The 21,010-nt window shown below is 40.1% G+C and overlaps 1 protein-coding gene across 3 annotated transcripts in view; it reads right to left on the bottom strand.

Annotated features, from left to right (window-relative positions):
* Positions 1-2,351: 2,351 nt before the first annotated feature.
* The window catches only part of mtss1lb (MTSS I-BAR domain containing 2b), a 115,565-nt gene continuing 96,906 nt past the window's right edge, over positions 2,352-21,010 (bottom strand). For 2 of the 3 annotated variants that reach the window (XM_030415274.1, XM_030415275.1), the window contains 5 exons: positions 17,134-17,419; positions 16,748-16,822; positions 13,078-13,260; positions 11,848-12,013; positions 2,352-11,285 (listed from right to left, as the gene is read on the bottom strand). In XM_030415274.1, the coding sequence (XP_030271134.1) occupies positions 10,408-11,285; positions 11,848-12,013; positions 13,078-13,260; positions 16,748-16,822; positions 17,134-17,419 (1,588 nt within the window). In that variant the 3' untranslated portion in view covers positions 2,352-10,407. The remainder of the gene's footprint in view (positions 11,286-11,847; positions 12,014-13,077; positions 13,261-16,747; positions 16,823-17,133; positions 17,420-21,010) is intronic. The other variant, XM_030415276.1, reaches the window with a different exon arrangement.

Below are 21,010 nucleotides of genomic sequence, written 5' to 3'. Positions count from 1 at the left end.
TTTTTTTTTGTTGAAAAGTGAATATAAATCTTAAGAAGCAGACAGACTATAGAGTAAAACATTATGAAAAATGTTTTGTCAATTTTTATGGATTAAGTTCTTCTTCATGCTTGAGGAGTCATTGTTTCTTAAACTCTTTTTGAATGAAGACTTTATTTTACATGTACTCTTGTGTTCATACTCTAAGCTCTCAAAGAAGTCCATTCATTTCAGAGAAAGCAGAAAGTCAGGCAACCAGAGGACATGAGCTGACAGGTTGGCTGAAGAAAGTGGGGCCCGTCTGCCTGTGTGACTCCTTCCTGAACAATTCAGGTGTGTCTGGATGAAAATGGCCTGTCCATATAGTATAAGTACCGCATAGTATAAAAGTCTTGAGCGCCCCCTACCAGCACATGATACACTGCTTCTAATTCCTCCTCAATTCCCTCATCTCCACCTTCATGAATGATCTACAGCTCTGTTGTGGGCAATGACCTGGAGAAACAAGAGCAAATGAATTCCAAGTATCCACTAAGGTGTGAGCAGAACCTGTTTAGTTTCTATGTTCTTGTCAATCTAATCCATCTCTGTGTAGTTGGTTACTTCCAAAGGAGAATTGAACAAGCCTTTTTAAACACTCGGTCTGATTTATTTTATCACCATGAATAAATTTTTGCTATTAATCATGTAAGGGTTACTTAGTTTTCATTTACATTGTTGCTCTTTGGGATTTCAGCGTTAATGCATGCAAATAAATTAGTTTGTTTCAAAGAATTACCATAATGGAAAAGTGGACTGTGTGAGGTTTAGTAGACCCTTCTCAATTACACAATGCCTGATCATGAAAGTTATTGACTATTGCAATAGTACAGTGGTAATTTAACAAACAGTGGTTCCCAACTGTCTTTACTTTTTGCCCTTCAAAGCAAATGAGTGTCTATTTACAATTTCTGTATAATATCTGTCAACTGTGGCCAGGTTCCAGTTGACTCCTGACATTGTTTAGTATTCATTCACCAGAGGATGTAAATCTATCTAGTGTTCCACTTTAAAAAAGCAATCAGTCAGTGAAATAACTTATTAAGAAGAACAGAATTTAGAGAAGAGAGAGGTTTTTGGATCATCTTGCTGTACCCAGATATATAGAGTAGGTCTGGACCCGAGGTTGTGACTATACTGTATACTTTCGAGATCACTTCACCTGCAAACTGAATATGAGCAAGGGAGCCACTTCAGTTACTTCAAAGTGGGAGTGTCATGGTTATTAACAATATAACATTAGCTGGCTAGCTAGTTAGCAACAGAGAAATGGGCAAACAATTGACGAACAATTGACTTTGTGTGAAAGTGTAAAAATGTAGTTGTAGGGCTAAGTGGTAGAGGACAATGTGTGTATTGGGACTAGGCTTAAGTCTCTGTAAAAGATGTCAGTGCTGTATTAATGTATTTAGTTATTGAGAACACCAGCTGAATACATTTGCATATAAAATTGAGTTATCAATATAGATTAATTTATTTTTTGATCCAACATTGAGGTGCCACTCTTAGTGAGGTGCAGACCAGTGTGAGCGTCAGTGCCCTCAATTGTGAAAGATAAAGAGATAAAGATAAATCTTGTCTTTCAGGAAGTAATAGAGTTCCCTCAGCGGGTGCTCTGTTCCCTTTAAGATTATTAAGAAGCAATCCAAACAATGTTTTGGCAATGAGGACTTTTTTTTTCTTTTGCTTTTGAGCATAATTGGATTTCTTTTACTAAAAGGAGTTAAGAGAGAACTCATAATTTCCTTTGTACTGACAAATGGATCTTCAACATTTTCACCATTAATGGAGTGATTGTATTTGTTAAAGAAAAGTCTGAGAGGATGATTGTTAGTGATACAAATAATGCATTTTTGTATTTATGGTCATCTATATTTTTCCTGTGAATGTGTCTGTATAATAATAATGCAAATATTGTATTTTTTATTGCATTTATAATGCATATCATGATTTGTTTTTGGTATGTGTGGTGAGCTATAAGCCACATAAATAATCAGTGGAGTGGATATTAGTGGTAGTAATTTTTTGTGATTTATTTTAGTAACACTTGTCATCACTGACTCTGTCACATTATGCCATAATTTTAACTCATATTATTTCATATTTTTATTTATTTTACACTTGTTTTAACACTGTTTAAACAAGTGCCTCTATAATGCCTTCACAGAACATCTACAGAGAAAGTATCAGTTAATAATTCTTAGGTTCATTGACTACACTTAGCCTCTCTGCTCCACAGTGGCTTTAGAAGGCATACAGATAATTCTGTGTGGGATAGGTCAGGACCCTGACCTTTGTCTATTGATTAATAAGATCCAATTCACACAGCAGCACACAGTTTAAGTACAACTTTTATTAATACTGGAATCATCACAGTGCGTTTTGTTACATTAGCAGTGACTAAAGTAAACAAAAAAGGGTCAATTTTACAAAAAGGAAGACAGAAAAGAAAACCTTATCATCAGCGACATAGGCGAAACAACCTTAGAAATCAATTCACAATAAATTAAAGAAGAAGAGCGGAAGAGGGGAGAGAAAGAAGAGAGAAAGACAAGACCACAGTGCCTGCAAGGCTAACCGGGAGGGAAGAGAGGAGCAAAAGATCCATTTGTACAGAAAGATGAAGAAAATGTTGACTGTCACAAAGTTATCCTTTGAACAGAATCGCCCCTCAGAAATGATGTCAGCACTTCAGTAGTGAGTTGTGGAGAGATTTCGTTGTAGAGTTCATAACGCAGCTGTAGAGGACGTAGAAGCGAAAGAGAGAGAGCGAGCGAGCGAGAGACACTATGAGTACTGGAGTACTGACAGAGAGACATTCAGTTCAGTTACAGTGGTGCCAGGAGGCCACTTTGGCCACTCTGTTCTGCATGGCTATAGGACAGGAAGTTGCCCCATGTTTCATCATGTTCCTCTGGGGGACTTCAGTGGACCACATAGCTTCAGAGAATCTACCTTAGTCATGTTTGCTTCAGGCGAGTGTGTGTAAGAGTTTGTGTGTGTATGACTGTGAATGTTTAGTGGGTTTCTTCAGTATTAGACAGCAGGAAGGATTGACAGATTGTGTGTGGGAGGTGGGAGAGAGGAACAGTAGGGGTCTTAATCACGTGTCTACATGCATGCACACACTCGTGCACACATTCACAAAGTACACATTCAATATAACCTGGGCAGATGGCTAAAGGAGCAAATACACAGTACCTCTTTTGTTCTGATCATAAATACAACACAATCTGTCCGTCTGTGACCAGCATGGGTCCTCTGAATCTGTATCAGTCAGATTAAGAACTTGAGCATGTTCATTTAAATTATTTAAAATTGGTGACAATTCATAAAGATTATTTTAGGACAAACAGTAAGTTTGCAGTGTACACATGCAAGACATCTGAAGGGGACCAGAATATACAGTCTACACCACATATAAGGCTGTTGTCCACAAAACTTCCACATAGAATTTTGAAACTGTGTTCATACTGCAAGCAAATGCTACATTCACATTTGTTTGTGTCATACATACTTTTTCTAACCCTGACCAAGTGGCCTTTGGGCCTAAGTCTTAACAGATCATAAGCACAGTGGTATCACACTGTGAACATGAAAACTGAACTTCGAGTAGCAACAATCCAAAGTGCAAACGTGAACATGAACATATTCTTGGTTTGCAGAAACATACATTTCCAGCATTTACTGCGATTGGGTTGACCCATGACAGTGGGTGCAAAGGATGCCAAAGTCTTTGGAGCCTAAGGCCCTTTTACAATACTTCCTATGTTGGAAGTGATTTAGTTTGTTTTAGGACTATGATTTTATTATAAACATAATTTCTTGAATTTAAACTTATGCTTAAAGTCAGACGTATTTTTGTTCACACAAAACAAGGGATTGGCCTGGTTTAACCAGTAACTAATAGCAACTAATGTTAGGAGATTCAAACAAATATTGCTGCTACTGAGTCAGTTTTTTTACTTTTCAAATCTTCTTGTGCTGATGTTACAATAAATCTTTGCATTTACCTTTATGCTTTAATTATCACTTGTGGCCCAGAAGCAGCTATTTAACAAAAACCGCAAATGTAACATAAGTAGCAATACTCTTTATTTGTTATGATCCAGTGTTTACCAGTCCTGCTCTTTACACACCAGCATTTTTCTTGTGATGGCAATGTTAATGATAAGACCCCCTGCCTGTTGAATTACTGCTCTTACTTCCATCTTGTAGGTTTCTTTGACAGAAGCTCACCAAGACACCATCAAAGTAACAGAGGCTGCCTGTGATATGATGCCAAAAAGATCTCTTTAAAAGTCTGATCAAAATTAATTAAAATGTAATCAGCACTGAGAAGAAGCGTCAGACCTCCAGCTGCTTGCCTTGAAACCAGCTTATGTTATTGTGTACAGCAGGGAGAAGTTTACCCCAGCTAATGCTTTCAGAGCTTCTTTGAACAGCACACTCAGGCCCCATAATGGTACACACGTTAGCCATTATACACAGACCCACATTTGAAACGTGGCACACGTGCATACTGACATACAATACACAGACACACATGGAGAGAGGGGAGGAAAGAGGGTAAAGGGGAGATGGTCTGAGAGAGAATCTGAGCTGGAATATTCATATTCACTGTGGACTGTGCTGAAAATAAAGACTTCATCAGGATTATTTTTCATTAGCTTTGATGGGTTGCAAGGCACAAAGAGACCACGTTCAGCCGATGGGACTCTCACCATGACAAGTGTTGTTTTCTAACTTGTCAGCTAGATGGCATCCCTGTGTGTATGATGCCAGTCAGTGCATGAAAGTTGAGAAGACGGGGAAAAAAATAGAGATGAAAAAGAAAAGATGGATACATAGATGTCAAAAGCCTGGGATCAAAGGAATATGGAAATTCATATCTTATTTTCCTTTCTCCATTCGAGTAAGACAATAGTGCTGTTGAGTGTTCACGTCTCAATCCTTCTGTAGTCCCAACATCTTAAAAACTAATCACCAAACTAATCATTAGGTTTTTCAATAAACATTAAAGGAATAGCTCAACATTTTGGAAAATGCGTTCTTTGTTTTTTCTCTTCGTAGAATCTTGTCACCTGGAGCAACGAGCTGCACCTCGCAACGAAATAACACAGCACATTACCGCCATGAAACAACACAGTCTGTCATTTTTAATGGGAATGAGTAAATACACCATTATCTGTGTTTTTAGGGGTACTCTGATGGGTGGGGCTTAAACAGAATTAACCAGACGATCTTAATACAAGCTGGAAATTTAGCCAGGTGGAAGTTGCTATATTACAAAATAGCCTCAGAATTTTGCTTCAGACCAAAATGATCACTACAGTAAAATAATTATTTACAGAACTATTTTTTTTTTTTTAACTTAAATGAATAAACGTTTGTCACCCACCCAATGAGGATTTACATCATGAGTACTGTTATTGATACATTTACTAGTACTCATAAAAAAGCATTATTATATCTGCTTATATTTGGAGAAAGCCAGACTAGCTGTTTTCCTATACCTTCAATGTTTATGCTAAACTAAGCTAACAATCTGATGAGACTGTTTGTATGATAGCAGTACCAAAAAAAGCGAGTACTTCCCAAAGTGTCAAGCGATTCCTTTTAACACTTGACAGTCTACTGTGCTCAGATTAGTTATAGGTACATACTCAACAGCACTATAGTCTGTCTGGACTGAGAGTTTAGATGGGATATTTTCAACCTTTCATATGAATCAAATTATGAAGTTATTGTTAAATAAGAGCTTGCTTTTTATTATGCTGGTTCCTTTTGGACATAGTGTCATTATGACAGTGTAGTCCCTTCAGTTGAGGAAGAAAGACCTTTTTTGTGTGTGTATTCTATCATTTGTATGTATATGTGTGTGTGTGTTTGTGTGTATGCACGCATGCCTGCACGCATGTAACTCTGAATCTTTATGCAGGTTCCTACAGATTTGTAGCTCTTGCCTTGCCCATGTGCCGGTAGGTCTACTTCTACCCACATACACATACACTCATATTGACACATCTGTAGCAGAGTAGTTATTTCAGCTTGTTCAGACAGTTAGTTCAGTACACAGTTAATTCAGCATGTTAAAAAAAGACATTTTTGTTTAGTTAGATAATATTTTGTGCTGTTAACTGGGCATTTTAAAGGAAAATAGCAGTGTTGTATCTTCTCACATCTCACACATATATCATCATTTAGAAGCAGCATGTCTGTTCTGCAAGGCCTTATAAACCCTTTCAATAAGCAATCATTTTCTGTAGAAAGCTGGCAGTGAATTCAGTTGTTATAGTTTGCACTAAACATACAGCTCACACACATTCAGACTATTAGAGTTGGCTCGAGCAATGTCCTTGGAGACGTATAGACTTAAAGGACCTCTAACTCCAAATCATACTATCATAGCCATGCAATGTGGAGTAACACAAGTTCCCTCAATTGGAGAAAACAGTGGTATTTTCCTTTAACATACCCACAGTGGAATATCATTGTGAATGTACGTACATACACACTTCTCTGTATTGCTTTCCTATCACTTAAACTGGGAACTTCGTTCAGTTGTACAGGAACAAGTTCTGACATGAACAACAGTTCAAGCAAGTCATTAATGCACAGTTCGATGTCCTCCTCGAAGTACATTCAGCAGTACGTATATTCATGTACAGTGTGACCTCAATGGGTGATCTTACATAAACTATTTTTTTTGGGGGGGATTGAGTACAAGCCCGCTGCTCTCCCCTTCCACCCTCTCACCCAGTAAAATTCAGCTGATACAACACACAGCATCCACATGTGAGAACACACATACAGAAGTTCCCCCCACACAGAAACATGAAACAACCCTTTGCCAAAGCACTGTTACAAAGTTCAATAAAAACAAAGTGTGCTGGCAAAGAGGGAGACAAGGTTTAGAAATTGCAAACATTCTCCTCCCTATCGCTTTAAATTAAATCATTATAAGTTTCTTTTTAAACAGCCACACATATGTTTAAATCAGTGCTCTATTCAAGAGAAACAAAAATAAATCAATAAAAAGAGCATTTCAGAGCGATGATGTCATCGGTATATTCAGGTCACTGCTAAGAGCCTACAGACATGATGATGAAGAGTTCACTAGCCTACAGTTCAACAGCCAAACAAGGACACACTCACTCTCGGCCCACACATCCTACATCCGTATGTTACACAGCTTAGTACTTTGTGTTACAACAGGAGTTTTTTCTTCTTTTTACATTAATTAAAAGTAAGACTAAATATTCAAACAGTACTGCAGAATGAAAAAAGTGTATTATTTCATGTAATATTTTCTAACAAACCTTTATACCAAATCTGTACGCCTGATTCTCATTTACAAGTACAGCACATAGAGTAAATATTGTTTGAACAGGCAGTGAAATGCTCATTCCACACATATTTCCCCTCTTTGCCAGCTTCAAAAGTCTCGTTTAAAGCCTTCCTCTACTTTGCCATAAGTAAGCATGTTATACAACACCTTTCTTACATTTCAATGTCCATAAATAATTCTCTCATGCAGCTGAGTCCTCAACTGTTTGCACTGAACTGAGCTGAACCATACAGGGGGAGCCTGGTGAATGTTTCTGTTCAGATAGCAAAGGAGGAAGGGTAACACTTTGTAATAACCATCATTAACAAATGGTAAATGTATAGTTAATTACATTTTAGTGAACAACAATGCAATGCTTTATAAAATGTGTTTAGCAAATGTTTTTTTGTGAAGTTTCAACTGATGTTCATAATACTTTGTAAATGTTTAATAAATACTGTGTAGTGTGAGTTGTTCATCTATAAATTATCTGGATGGTCATAATTAAGTTGTTCATAAGCCTTTAAAATTGCTTAATACATCCTGTATGAAAGAGTTCATTGTTTATTAAAAGTTAAAAACTATTAACTCAAGTTTTATTAACAATACATTTACCAATTAATAATGGTGGTTATTATAAAGTATGAAGAAAAGGTTTTAACTCAAGCAAATCTGAGATGAAAAGCTCTTTTTCAGCTGTGTTCCAGGCTTCACGTTGTTTTCACATAATGCAAAAATATAAATTATTTATGGGTAAGAATATATTTGCAGAAGAGCTGGTGTGCTGATATGTATTTACACATGAACATGAGTGAAGATTACTCTGTAATATACAGTATTCAGGAGAGTACAGTCCTACAGTCCCAATGTTGAAAATGTCAGAGCATGTTACTCATGCATGTATAGCCAATAAACATAATATACATGTGCAAATACATTTCAAGTCCATTAAAACGCAAATTAAGTGGAAACATATTTTCTTGCAAACTGTACCATTAACAATTAACATTAACAATATCAATGAAGGCTGATAGTTTGAGTTTAATTTGCCTAGGTTTTGTGATTTCTGCCTTTACCCCAGTACAAGGGAGGTGAAAGGAGGTGAATCAATTTATGCTTGAACATTTCCAAGAGAACTACTACAAGGTCTGTAGATGATCAAGAGTACTGGAGCCTCTGGGAGGATACATGTAGCTGTTATAATCTTAGATGTATTTTTCAATGCTGAGTACTATACTGTAAACATACATGGTTATGGGGTCAAGGCAGAAATCTCAGTGAAAGATGTCGAGACAAGTAAACTATTAGCACGGCTAGTGGGACAATATGTTTGTTTGTTTGTTTGTTTGTTTTTCATTTGGGTAAACTAACCCATTAAAGCTTATATCCAAAAATAGTCTGACCTATTTGTGAAGTGTACTTTTTGCATTATGGGTTCAGTCCTTCAAATAGCAGTGTAACCAGTGCTTCAGTTCCATTCACAATCCACAACAGCTGATGGCTTTCAGGACCCTGAAGAATACCGACGTCCAACCTATTTTTAGATCAATATTTTGCTCTACTTTCTTATCCCATCTCTCATTTGACCAATCACTCCAATTCCACTAGTCTTCATCACTTCCTCTTTGACCCTTTATGTCTTCGTCTTCTACAAATTAAATAATTTCCCCAGGACGCATTCTTTTTGGCAACTATCTCTCTCACTTTCATTCTCCCTGTCATACAGCATGACTACAGCAACACCTAGTGGCTACTGTACACACTCTGCCACCTACCAAAGTGCTTACAGTTTTTCTTCTTTGACAATTTGAAGTGAATGTTTACCACCAGAAGGAGACAGGGCCAGGGAGAGAGATGCGCCAGTATGAATTCACAGTCAATGTGTAATTTCGCATTCCTGATGATTGCCTGAATGTGACAAAGGAGAACCTACAATCCTCCCATCAATCCTCTCCTTGGAAACAAGAAAATAAAACACATTTATTGCTCCATTTCTGATTTAACATTTTCTCTCTGGTTCTAGAAAATATATATGAATATATCTATACGCCTGGATTACTTCTCGTAACTTCTCGTACAGTGGTAAGAAGGTAAATGACGTCACGATATAAACAAGAAAATACACGCACAACACACAGGAGAAAAGCCCTGCCCTCATTGGGTAACCAGCTGTCCTGCAGCAGAGCTCTACCCACCCCCCTTGCACACACACACACACACACACACACACACACACACACACACACACACAAGCACACACGCTCACGTTTAACATTTGCCCACATGCATACACATGAATGCACGCGCACACTACACACATACGAAGAGAGAGCGGGGAAGGGGGCACTAGCACGGTTCAATGCCAACAGTATTTTTTTAAAGACTCTTTTACATTGGGATGAACCAGAGGAAGCCTCTGGCTTGTTAGCTCCCCGTGCTAATACCAAAGCTTCAGTTCAGTGGGCTAATAAGTACAGTATGTTGCTGCTGAGACAGTCTGGGTTCCAGTCCAGCTGTTCATATGGCACTCTGACCCCCCTCTCTCTCGCCCCTACTGGCCCCTCCTTCAGTCATTAGTCACTCATCTGGGATTCGACAGTCTATTAGTTGGAGAAGAGGATGGGGAAGGGTGTAAGTTGGCAAACAGAACCCAGTCTTTCTCTATTTCTTTGCCTTTTTTTTGTATCTCATCTGTTTTTCCTGCAAGTCTTTCCATTCTTGGGTGAAGGTGTAGAGAAGACAAACATGCGTCCAACACACACTAGTTATAGTGGCCAGCTAGGAGCCTGTCAATATTCAGTATTTAATTTTTAATTGTCATCATGGGTTAACATTATTAATGTTATTATTATCATTATATTATATATCATTTACTCTAATGATGTCTTTAAATTGATTTTTTTCTGTATATTTTTGTTTTTATTCATCTTCTGTTATATTATAGCTTTCCCTACATGGTTAAGTTTTTGTGTATGTACTAGGCGGTTGGGTTGCACCACACCAACACCTGACTTCTGTATTGGTTGACGAGTATCATCCTCTTCCTGCTTCCCCTGCAATCACAAGATGCGTGGTGCCGAGCGGTCATTGGAGACGGTCTTGCGAAGGCGCACTCCTCTCCTGATGGTGGTCAGCATGTCACCGGACCCTTCGGCCCCTTCTGTCCCTGTCTGAGTTTCCCCCGGGCCGGTCGGCTGTAGGGTCGGGTCATCAGGGAGGGCGGGGAAAGGAAACTGCCCCTCCCCAAGGGCGTGCGCACTAGCTACCAACTCGCCAATCTTCTCCACTAGGCTGTGCCGATTGGCAGCGATCATCTGATCCTCCTCTGATCCAGCCCCCGATCCCGCTCCCATTGCAAGGCCATGCTGCTGGGCGTAGACCTCTAATGCCGCCCCTGATCCCCAGGCAGTGTTAGGCAGGCTGAGGCGCTTTGGTGACGCCTTCACATAATCAAGCGCTCCCTGTGCATCCTCAACTCCAGTGAAGAACACACACTCTTCACTGCCCACACGCACAGGCACCCCAACTGGGTGCCCTCCACCTGAGTACCCACCACCACCAGGTGAATGCGAATCTCCAGGAACAGTGGGGGTCTTGACAGGCACTATGGGTGGTCGGATGGGGATGGGCCCAGCATTGGACAGTGTGCGCCTTACTCCCGGTTTGGTAGATGGGGTTCGGCGGATGGTGGCAGTGCCTGGAGTACCTGCTCCACCTCCACCAGCTCCACCAGGTTGTCCTGGTATCCCATGAGCCCCTGGACCGAGAACCCCTGTGGGTAGTCCGGCTGTGCTGGCTGGCCTCTTGGTCTGGATCATGCGGCGGTAGTTCTGGGCAATGTTGGAGTGGCGAGGAATCGTGGAGGACTTGTCAAACTCTATCTGTCCATCGGGACCTTCAGCATCACCGTTCACAGAGTAGCAGTCATAATCTGAACCTGACGTGGGGAAAAGGGTCAAGGGAAAAATTAGGACATTGTTAGAGAAGTGGATGAGAAGATCACAAAAACAAGAGAGGAAAGACAATGTACTGCAATTGGATTTACACTATTGGATAGCCACATTATTGGTGGGTGGAGTATCTGGATAAAGCATAGACCAGTCGATGATGCATGAAACACATTTAATATTATTCATTTTCCTCTTGTCATCTCACAGCTGCTGTCAGGGAAGCTGTTAGGATGCACCTGTCATATACTGTGCTTGCTGCTTGGATGAATGCTTAGATTATCACTTTGCTTGATTTTAGCGACACAACCCTCTTAAGACAGGGGTTCTGGTGAAAGTGATAAAGTTAATTAAAGATTATTCTGCAGAGTATGTAAATATTGATTTTTCGTTTTTAAAAAATCATAACGCCTTCCCTTGACAGGTTGGCTTTCTTGCAAATTTACAAGATATAAGAGAATACATGTTGCCAGGAGGAATGTAAATGAATGATGAACACAATTAAAAGCTAAAGCACTTAGAGCAGTAGGGAGCAGAAGATTAGAGCTTCACCTTGTGAAGGAATTGTGTCCTCAGAGCAGGATGGGGTTGTGGTCTCTGTGCTGTAGCCACTGGAGTACTGCAGTGAGTCTCTGCTGCTTTTCTGCTGTTCCATACTCAATCCTCTGGTCAGCACCATGGCTAGGTCACTGGCTGCTGGAGAAACCTCATCTCCATGCTGAGGAGATTCAGAGAAAAGTGAAGTGAAAGAGAATTTCAAAACTAAATTCAGATTCAGGAGAAAACATTTGTTGCCGACACATTCATGGGTACATCAGTATACATTAGGCAGTAATTGCGCAAATATTTCACAGTTTAAGATAAGAATAAAGAAACATTACAATAAAAACTATAATACCATTCACAGTAATAAAAGCAAGTCAACCTGATGTTGGTTAAAACTTCAGCGGATGCTTTCTATGAATTTATAACTACAGTGACTTTGGATGTGGGCACTTCAACAAAGGCTATGTTATTACAGAAAATTCAATATTGTGGGATGGTTCTTGTCAATCAGGAGAAACATCTGTCTATCACTACAAATTCTTAAAATGTGGCTTCTTTCACGGCCCCAATAACAAAATAAATGTTTCCATATAGGTTGTTTTGGATGCTGCTAATCTCATTTAACAATGTTGTCTCATTCTCATGTGAAAAGGAAACAGAGTAAAAGAAAAAGCCTTTCAGTCATTCAAAGGTACCACAAACTTTTGGCTACATTGTGTTTCCTGCTCATTTAGAGTGACCTTTCTTTTCCTTGATACACATTTAGATTTAACATCTTCTTGCAAGCACATATTGGATCATTTTAGAGCTTTTTCCCGTCAGATTTGGTTGTTCTCTGTTTTTATTCTACTTGATATAAAAAACTACCTCCTGATGTGCCTGGAATTAGCTTTTCTTTGCCACACCTTACCCATAGATAGATAGATAACCAAAGATATTTCGCACCAGTAAGTGTTGGGAAAATCTGAAATGCTCACATTTGTATTGTTTTTTCTCTATTAACTATATTATTTGGTACATTAGATATGTCAAGTCTTCAGTTTATGAAATGTGGAATCAGAAGCTCTATTGCTGATGCAATAAATTGATTACAATGACTGGCATGGTTTATTATAGGCCATACTTGACCTACATTCATCGCATTGCTGCACACACACTTTTCTCCACACAACTAGCCTGTTTCTTTGATAATTCTCCAATATCTTCAGCCTGCTTGTCAGCATCCTCCACTGTTACCTTGGCAGCCATGGTAGCTGGGTTCATCCTGGATCTCTGTGCTTCATCAGGGTGTGATGGCCCAACGTATCCCTGGGAGCTTGGTGACGCCTCATTCTCCCTTAATCTATCGAGAGGCTCCTTTCTTCTCTGAACTGCAGCTGCAGCCACCGGCTGCTCATACTGACCTGCTTTGGACCAATCCTGAAGAGGTGAGTCAAATTAATAAACAGGAAGGAGCAGGTAGCACGACAGACTTGTCCACTATCCAGCAGTTTGAAGGCCTTCATCTGAATGCAGAGAGAGGGGGCCTGTACGGGTGGATTGTGCATGAGTGTCTGGAAGAGTGTGCGTGGGTGTATGTGGGCAGGGGATTTTTTCTGTATCTGAATGTGTTTATGTTGATGAGTTTGGTGAGCTCTACACATCTTTCTTCGGTTTGGCCAATCTCCCATAGATTGCAAAACCAGTGAGTGAAACAAAAAAAATGCATGCACACACAGCAAGTGGGGATGAACACATTAAGGAAGCAAAGCAATGTGGTTTGAATGAGTTAATCGGGTGATGAGAATTAAAAGAAAATAAACCCTATGTTAAGATAACTGAAACTTCTTAAACAGAAACAGAAGAAAAGGTGCAACTGAAGAAATGGAAGCGAATGGAGAACAAACCTTCCACATAGGAACCTTTGATGTGGGAGAGGAAGAGCTGGATCCAGAGGGGCAGTTATAGGGTGGGGACGCAGGAACAGGAAGAATGACAGAGAGAGGCCTTGTGGAGCCAGAGTGAGAGAGAGCGGGGCGGAAGGTTGCGAAGGATGGGCCAAACTGCGGGATAAGAGACATAGTCATGTCATCAGAGAAAGAAGAGGACAGATAGAGAGAGAGTCAGCTGGCTGTGGAGAGGGACCACTGGGCCACACACGATAAAGGAAACACATGTATTCACACACCTACAATAAACGGACACACACACACAAACACACGCACACGCATACACACACACACACACACACTAAGTCCTTAGTGTGAAACAGAAAAGTATGAACAGATTTGAGGATAGAAAAGTTCTACAACACAGAATTAGTCACTGCTGTCCATGCATCAGAATGACTCTACATACAAACTAAGTTCAAAATGTCAAAAGAACTAAGTCAGTGAAGCCTCAAAAGCCTACATTTATATGTTTACCTCAGAGGGGTCATGAGATGTGTTAAAGCAGGCCCAAGCATGCATTTAAAATGTTGATGGATTTGGTTTGACAGTTATTCTGCATCAATGTAACACAGAATGTAGCCAATGGTGACTTCTTTTTCTAATGTGCTTGTATCATGTAATCTGTATCATAACAGCTTTTAAAGTGGTATGGCCCTGTTTCATACTGTCACATCCAAAGTGTAGAAGGTGGATGGTCCCTAAAAAAAGTGATGGAAGCAGCTGTGCACTGCTCTTTATCAGTGGTGTTTTTTCTTGTAAAAGCCTCATCACTGTTTGAAACTTCAGCTAAAGCACTGATGTCACCTTTCTAACTTATCCACTTAAGTTTTCATGTCCGTTTTGTTGCTTCATGTAATGTGCTCATCACTGCTCCCTGAGGCCTCCCTACCCACTACAGCTACCATTGGCGTTAGCTGTTGTCATTATCTCTCATCAGCGACATTCAAAATCAAATGGACTAGTCTCAAGTAGTATATATATATTTTTTTTTTTAATGTAAATCTTTCAAGATTATCTTCCCATGCACTCGATGAGACCTAAACAGTTGTACTGGTGCTGCTGGGGATGGGACCAGCAAGAGTTTGGGTGCTTTTCTTGTGAATCAATGAGCAGATAAGCATGCCATTAACAATGTGTTTTGACAAAGTGGGTGTAAATGTACACTTTTAGTATTTTTGTGGCTGCGGGAGTTTTACACTGTCAGGAATAACTTGAACAATACCTAGTTTCGTTAAGTCTTTGCATGGTTACAGAAATGAAACCAGCACCAAGAAAAGCCATTATACTGCTCTACCACCTCATGTTGTTTTAGTTAGTGGTAGATTGACTTTGTTCACAGGCAGATGCAGCTGTTGTACTGGGTACTCAATGTTGTTTGATGTGTACACAGAGAAGATGACAGGCTGAATCCGATATGAAGTGTGTCCTTAGGATGTCAAAAGGATCTCAACTTCCTGATCATTTAAATCAAAATTCTAGATATAAGCAATACGGATGTGCATGATTGTCTTGAGACAGCCTCATGGTGGTTGTTCAAGGTTTATTCAAGGTAATCAGGGGATGTGGGGCGTGCAATTCATCTTGACAAAGTGTGTCACTCAAATTAAGGATGGATCACAAATGTAGCCTGCTGCCGTCAGATGGCTGTAAAGGCTGCTAATCAGCTGAAAAGGAAGGCAGTCCTATATGCAAGCTGGTGTGGATGATAGATGCTCCTTAAAAGCACACATGAATATTTACTTTGCCACATGAGCATCATTGGAATTGTTTTTTTTTTCTTTTCTGCAAACAGATGTGCATACTGATCAAAGAATGTAACATGAAAGGGGAAGAGACATGCTTTGAGACATAAATACCAGGGGCAGGAGATTTTGGAAAGGTTTATGTGTGTGTGCCTGCACCAATTAAAGTGATTAGAACAGCACAGAAAACAAGTGTTCCATGCATTCTTTGCTGTTTAGTTAAAACCAAAATTGTAACATGGTGCTGAACTGCTTATGCACTTCTACCAAAATTCCCTATGGGTTAAGAAGATACCATTCACCCTTTGTGGCTGTAAAAAAATACAGCCCTTGGAGTCCTTCAATTAAATATCTTTTTCATCTGGACAGCGTGGACATACATCAATCCACACATTTTAAGGTGCATTTTTACTCATGGTCCTCTCTGAAGTAAGTCAGTATTCTTTGATTTGATGCTACTGAAAAAAAAGCATTCTCAGCTGGAAGCCTACTATCATGTAGAGAGCTACGACTGTCTGATCTGTTTTGCAGGTTTGCCTCATCGTCCAGCAGCACACTGTTAAAATCCATTACACCTTTTAAATACAACTCCTGCTACATTGGTGAATGTGACATATAATCTTAAACAGCATGTGTTGGATGATTCTCATCTATAACGTAAACCATCCAAATCATCAGTTGTCTCAACAACTGCTCTATTTTACCAGAAATTAAGTTTAGATTTTGTTCATTGTTGCCACCAGAAAACACGTTACTACACTATATACATTAGAGACTAACTTTGGGCAGTATCACCTTTATGTTGAGTTTGGACACCATTTCCAAACCGAGAGTACAAAATCAAAACGTAAGAATGAAATAGGCATTTAGGAGGGGCTTCATTTAGAGATTACTGGATGCTTTATAGTATCAGTATCACAGACTGGCCAGGTAAATCTAGAAAGGCTGTGTATAGTTTAATGGACCTGAATAATTTCACAGTTATCTCATTCTGCCGCTTGTCATGGTTCATGAGATTCCTGCATGTATTTTTTAATTAAAATAGCTACAAGACTGTTGAAACATACAAATGAGTTGTTTAATATAAAGGAACAAATAATTACTTAAATCAATACCTATATCTCATTGTAAAGATTAATAGAAAACAAAAAATGCACCTGTTCTTATTATTTACAACGCACTTTAATTGCTCTTTTGGTTTTAGTGATGTACTGTTGAGGACTGAGTACTTACAGTGGTGGGGGAGCTGCATTCACTGACAGACTGGCACGTCTCTGAGGCCTCTGATGATGCTGAGCTGGATGACTTCTACAGCAGAAATACAGAGAAAACACAAAGCTTTTGCTGATTTGTGTGTGTGTGTGTGTGTGTGTGTGTGTGTGTGTGTGTGTGTGTGTGAGACTGAAATATCCCTTTTGTTTTTCAAGAACAAGTAAAAAATACCAGTTAGGTCAACAGAGAGTTTTTTAGATAATTCTGGTTAATTTCCAAAGCAAATTAATTTGGTAAATCAAATGTTGACTTGTTGATGCTAGTTCAGTGGCATGACTGGATACCAACATTTTTAGGCTCATTACCAAACTAACATGTGGGTCTGTTTGTGTGTGAGACTTTTGTACCTGACTAGTGATGTCTGAAGGCATGGGTGAGGGAGGCTTGGAATAGATGTTTGCATCCTGGGACACAAAGCCCGAGTCATGGGAGGAGACGCTGCTGAGGCGATGGGCGGCAATGCCCCCCGGTGGTGGAGGCTGGTGAGGCAGGCTGCTGCGGTAGCGATAGGAGGAGGAGGAGGACGATGAGGTGGGTGAGTGGGGCTGGGAGCCTCCACCACCACCACCAATACCAACACTACCTCCTCCCCCTGATGAACGGGAGGCACTACTGTGGGCGCTGTTCACGCTGCTGCAGGAGGGAGGAAGGAAAAAGGTGCAGAGGAGCAGGGGGAGGGTGAAGTCGTGGGAGGGTGAGGGTTGTGAGGAAGATGAAGGTGATGATTGCCAATGTGGAGTGGGGGGGGGGTTTAAGGGAAGAGACATTGATGACAGGGATGTGTCAAAGAAATGGTTCGATTTACAGAGAGGAAGGTGAGGCAAAGTGTGTGAAATATGAGGGGTTGGATATCGCCCAAGACGGTAAAGTGATGATTGGAGGATGCATAGAAGGAATATGTGATCGGTTTATGTGATGGAGTAGTTGACAGCAAGTTGTTGGTTTATCAGGTTAGTGAGAAAACACAATGTGATGGCGCATTAGAGTCACAGAAAAGTCACAGTTAAAAGCAGACAGCCCGGAAGGAAAGAAAACCAAGTAATCAAACACCCCGCAGAAGAGAAAGAGGGCAGATCACATCAGCACACAAACACACGAGCACACACACACACAAAAGGCACAAGACACGTGAAGAAAAAAGTACAGAGAGTGATGGTTGTGGTGAGGGAATGGGGGCAAAAGAAAAGGGGCAGGAGGGGGAGGAGGGGGGTAGACAGAGAGTGTGTAAGTTTATGAGGATCCAGGGTACTGACACACACACACACAACCACACACACATACACTTATACACACACACACACACACACACACATACACTGAAACACTACAGGTAAAAGACTGCAAATTTGCATACTGTAGAGCTTCCCCTGGAGGGAGAATGCTACTGCATGCATACACTGACAGAGACTGGCTCACACACACCGTGTGATATTTTCAGACAAAGAACTGCAGGAATTTATTTTTAGTTAAAATTACTTCTCTTCTGTTCTTTATATTGTTTTTAGAAATTTAGAAGGATTTAGAATTGGAGTACTAACACATTTATAGCCAGTGTTGGGAAGATTACTTTGGAAATGTAGTTGGTTACAATTACAAGTTACCCTGTTGAAAATGTAATCGTAGTGTAAATATTTCAATTACTTTCTCAAAGTAATGTAACTAATTACATTTGATACATTTTGATTACTTTTCTTAATTTTGAATGAAATCTCTCAACTGCTAACCATTTTCACATTTTAAGACCTATAGTGTGATAGACCTTTCAGTTCAAAGATTTAACCATATATTATGAGTCTGACCGTAGGCCTGTACGGCGAAGGAGGCTCACTTCCTCACTAAATGGAGCGACAACTGGCTGATTTCAGCAATGAGGAGCAGGTTGTTTTAATGGAGAGAGTATGAGCGATACAAAAAAGCCTGATCACAGCCTGAAGCAACAGTGTTGCTGCAAATATGACAAGAGGAGGCTGATTTTAATTTCTGACAGCTCTACACTGAGCTGCTTTTAAATATGAAGCTTTAGAGCAACAACAACTGTTGTTTTAAACTGTGTTTTATGTTGTTTTCATATATATTTCACTGATCGTAATTATAAAATGCCAGTGTGTGTTTTATTGAAAGCGAGGTTGGGTTTGCCTTTGAAAATAGGTTACAGTGGGTTTTTTAGGTGCTGTAGCTACAAGCAAATCTCATGTTGTCTCTGTACAAAGACCTTTTTAAATGTGAGAAAACAGAGTAGACCTACTCAAGATTTGCGTTTGGGCAACACATAACAGGCGAAACAATTAATTTATTCATGGCCACATTAAGTTAAATTATCTGTCCTGCTGCGAGCGCACAACTTCTTTCAGTGGTGACTGACTGTATATAAAGTAAATAGGCTATAGCCTAATAAATGACCTCCTGACGCGAGTCGGATCAACAGCTGAACAGCGTATCCCCTCAGCTGAACATCTGTAGGCGGAGACGCTCAGAGAGAAAGTAAACAGCAGCGGATCAGCGCAATCTCTCCCTCTGTAAAAATGCTCCGTTCTGATCCAGCTCCACTGGACTTTCAAAGTAAAGGTGACGCCAGCTGTAAATGAGTTAAATAGTGACACAGCGGCGCTTTTATAGCCGATTTTATGATTAAACTCTGAACAGAACCTGGTCGGGACCAGGTTATGAGCTAAGCATAAGTTACCATGTTGATCTAGCTGGGTTGTCTGTATGAAGTGTTTTACATATTTCCAGCCCAGGAACATCTTGTACGCCGCCGACACTGTTGCTGCTGAGACTGCCACTGTACGGTTTGTCGGTTGAGTCGAATGGCACATGACCAGAGAGAGCCAATCACAAGCGTCAGTTTTGGAAGGAGGATGTTAATATGAAAAAAACTAAAAACAAACATGAATCCAGGGGGGCGAAAAACTATTTGATAAATCCGAGCTTTTGCGGCGATTTTTCAAATGTAACTTAAGTTGTAATCATTGAAATTTCCAAAAGCAACTGTAATTTAATTACATATTTTCTCCCAGTAATGTAACGGATTACAATTACGTACATTTTGTAATTAAAGGAACTTAGGGCAGGATTTGTGAAAAAATAAACATTCATTATAAGTATTTAAATGCTAATGGGTGATGAAGCGTTCAAAACCAAAAAGAATGAGCCCACACACATATCTCCCCATTGCCTTGAACAGGCTGTGTGCTGCATGATGTACTGCTATTCGGGGTCCGAATTTCCCGCGCAGCCCTGCGGACGTGACGTTATTTGACGCTGAATGCACGTCCTCGACGGCTTGGAGACCGGAAAAACTGTTTGTGTTGTTATGGACTCTGCTACGGCCGGAAAACGACCCACCACCACACAAAGTCCACTAAAAAGTAATACGAAGAAGAAAACGAAGGTTTTTATCAGTAGCAAGTCGTGAGTCTAAAAGAAGTTATGACTAAAGCCGGGGCTGGCCCGCGAATACACATTGGATATGCCTTCGACTCATGGAGGCAGCTTCAGCTTGAACTGGGACTGAAAACGGATGCTGACATGGCTAATTTCCTTGTAACCAGGTAAGAATACATTACAGGTCATTTTTAGAGCTTGATTTGAAAATCTTATGAGATCACCGAGGACTCGGAGTGAGCTAAAGTGCAAAGTTAAGTTTAAAAGATCAGAATGAAGATTTTATACTGTGGGTAATGGGGGCGGGACTTGATAAGCTTTGGCTTCTCCCGCTTTTCCCTTTCGGCCATGTGTGTTGTATTATTTGAACAATGATGAAATGTGATGCTTATGAATTGACATGTCCGAAACAAACAACATAAATAAATAAAAAAAAAAAAAAAAAAGTAGCGTTAGCGGCTAACGTAGCGCTAGCCGCTAACATGTAACTTAGTCCACTGCTTGTAACACTGAGAAGTTACAGACTGCGCATTTTCCACGGTCCTTCAGTCTGAAACCGAATAGTTAGAAATATGCCCTTTTAGATATGGGACCGAAAGCCCAACTTGTATCTGGGAGGTGACGTTAGCAGCTGGCTGTAGCAACAGGCTAACGGTTTGTTTGGGTCTGTGTAGTCATATTAGCCGCTAGCTACACACAGCGAGCCGGCTTCCTGGCTGCTTCGTGAGTGTAGGGGATACGGCTATCAAATCAATTTTATTTATATAGCCCAAAATCACAATCACATTGCCTCAGTGGGCTTTACAATCTGTACAGTGAAATATATCATACACACAGCAC

The sequence above is a fragment of the Sparus aurata genome, chromosome 4, assembly GCF_900880675.1.
Source record: "Sparus aurata chromosome 4, fSpaAur1.1, whole genome shotgun sequence".
NCBI lineage: Eukaryota > Metazoa > Chordata > Actinopteri > Spariformes > Sparidae > Sparus > Sparus aurata.
This window is presented reverse-complemented; position numbering and strand designations above follow the sequence as displayed.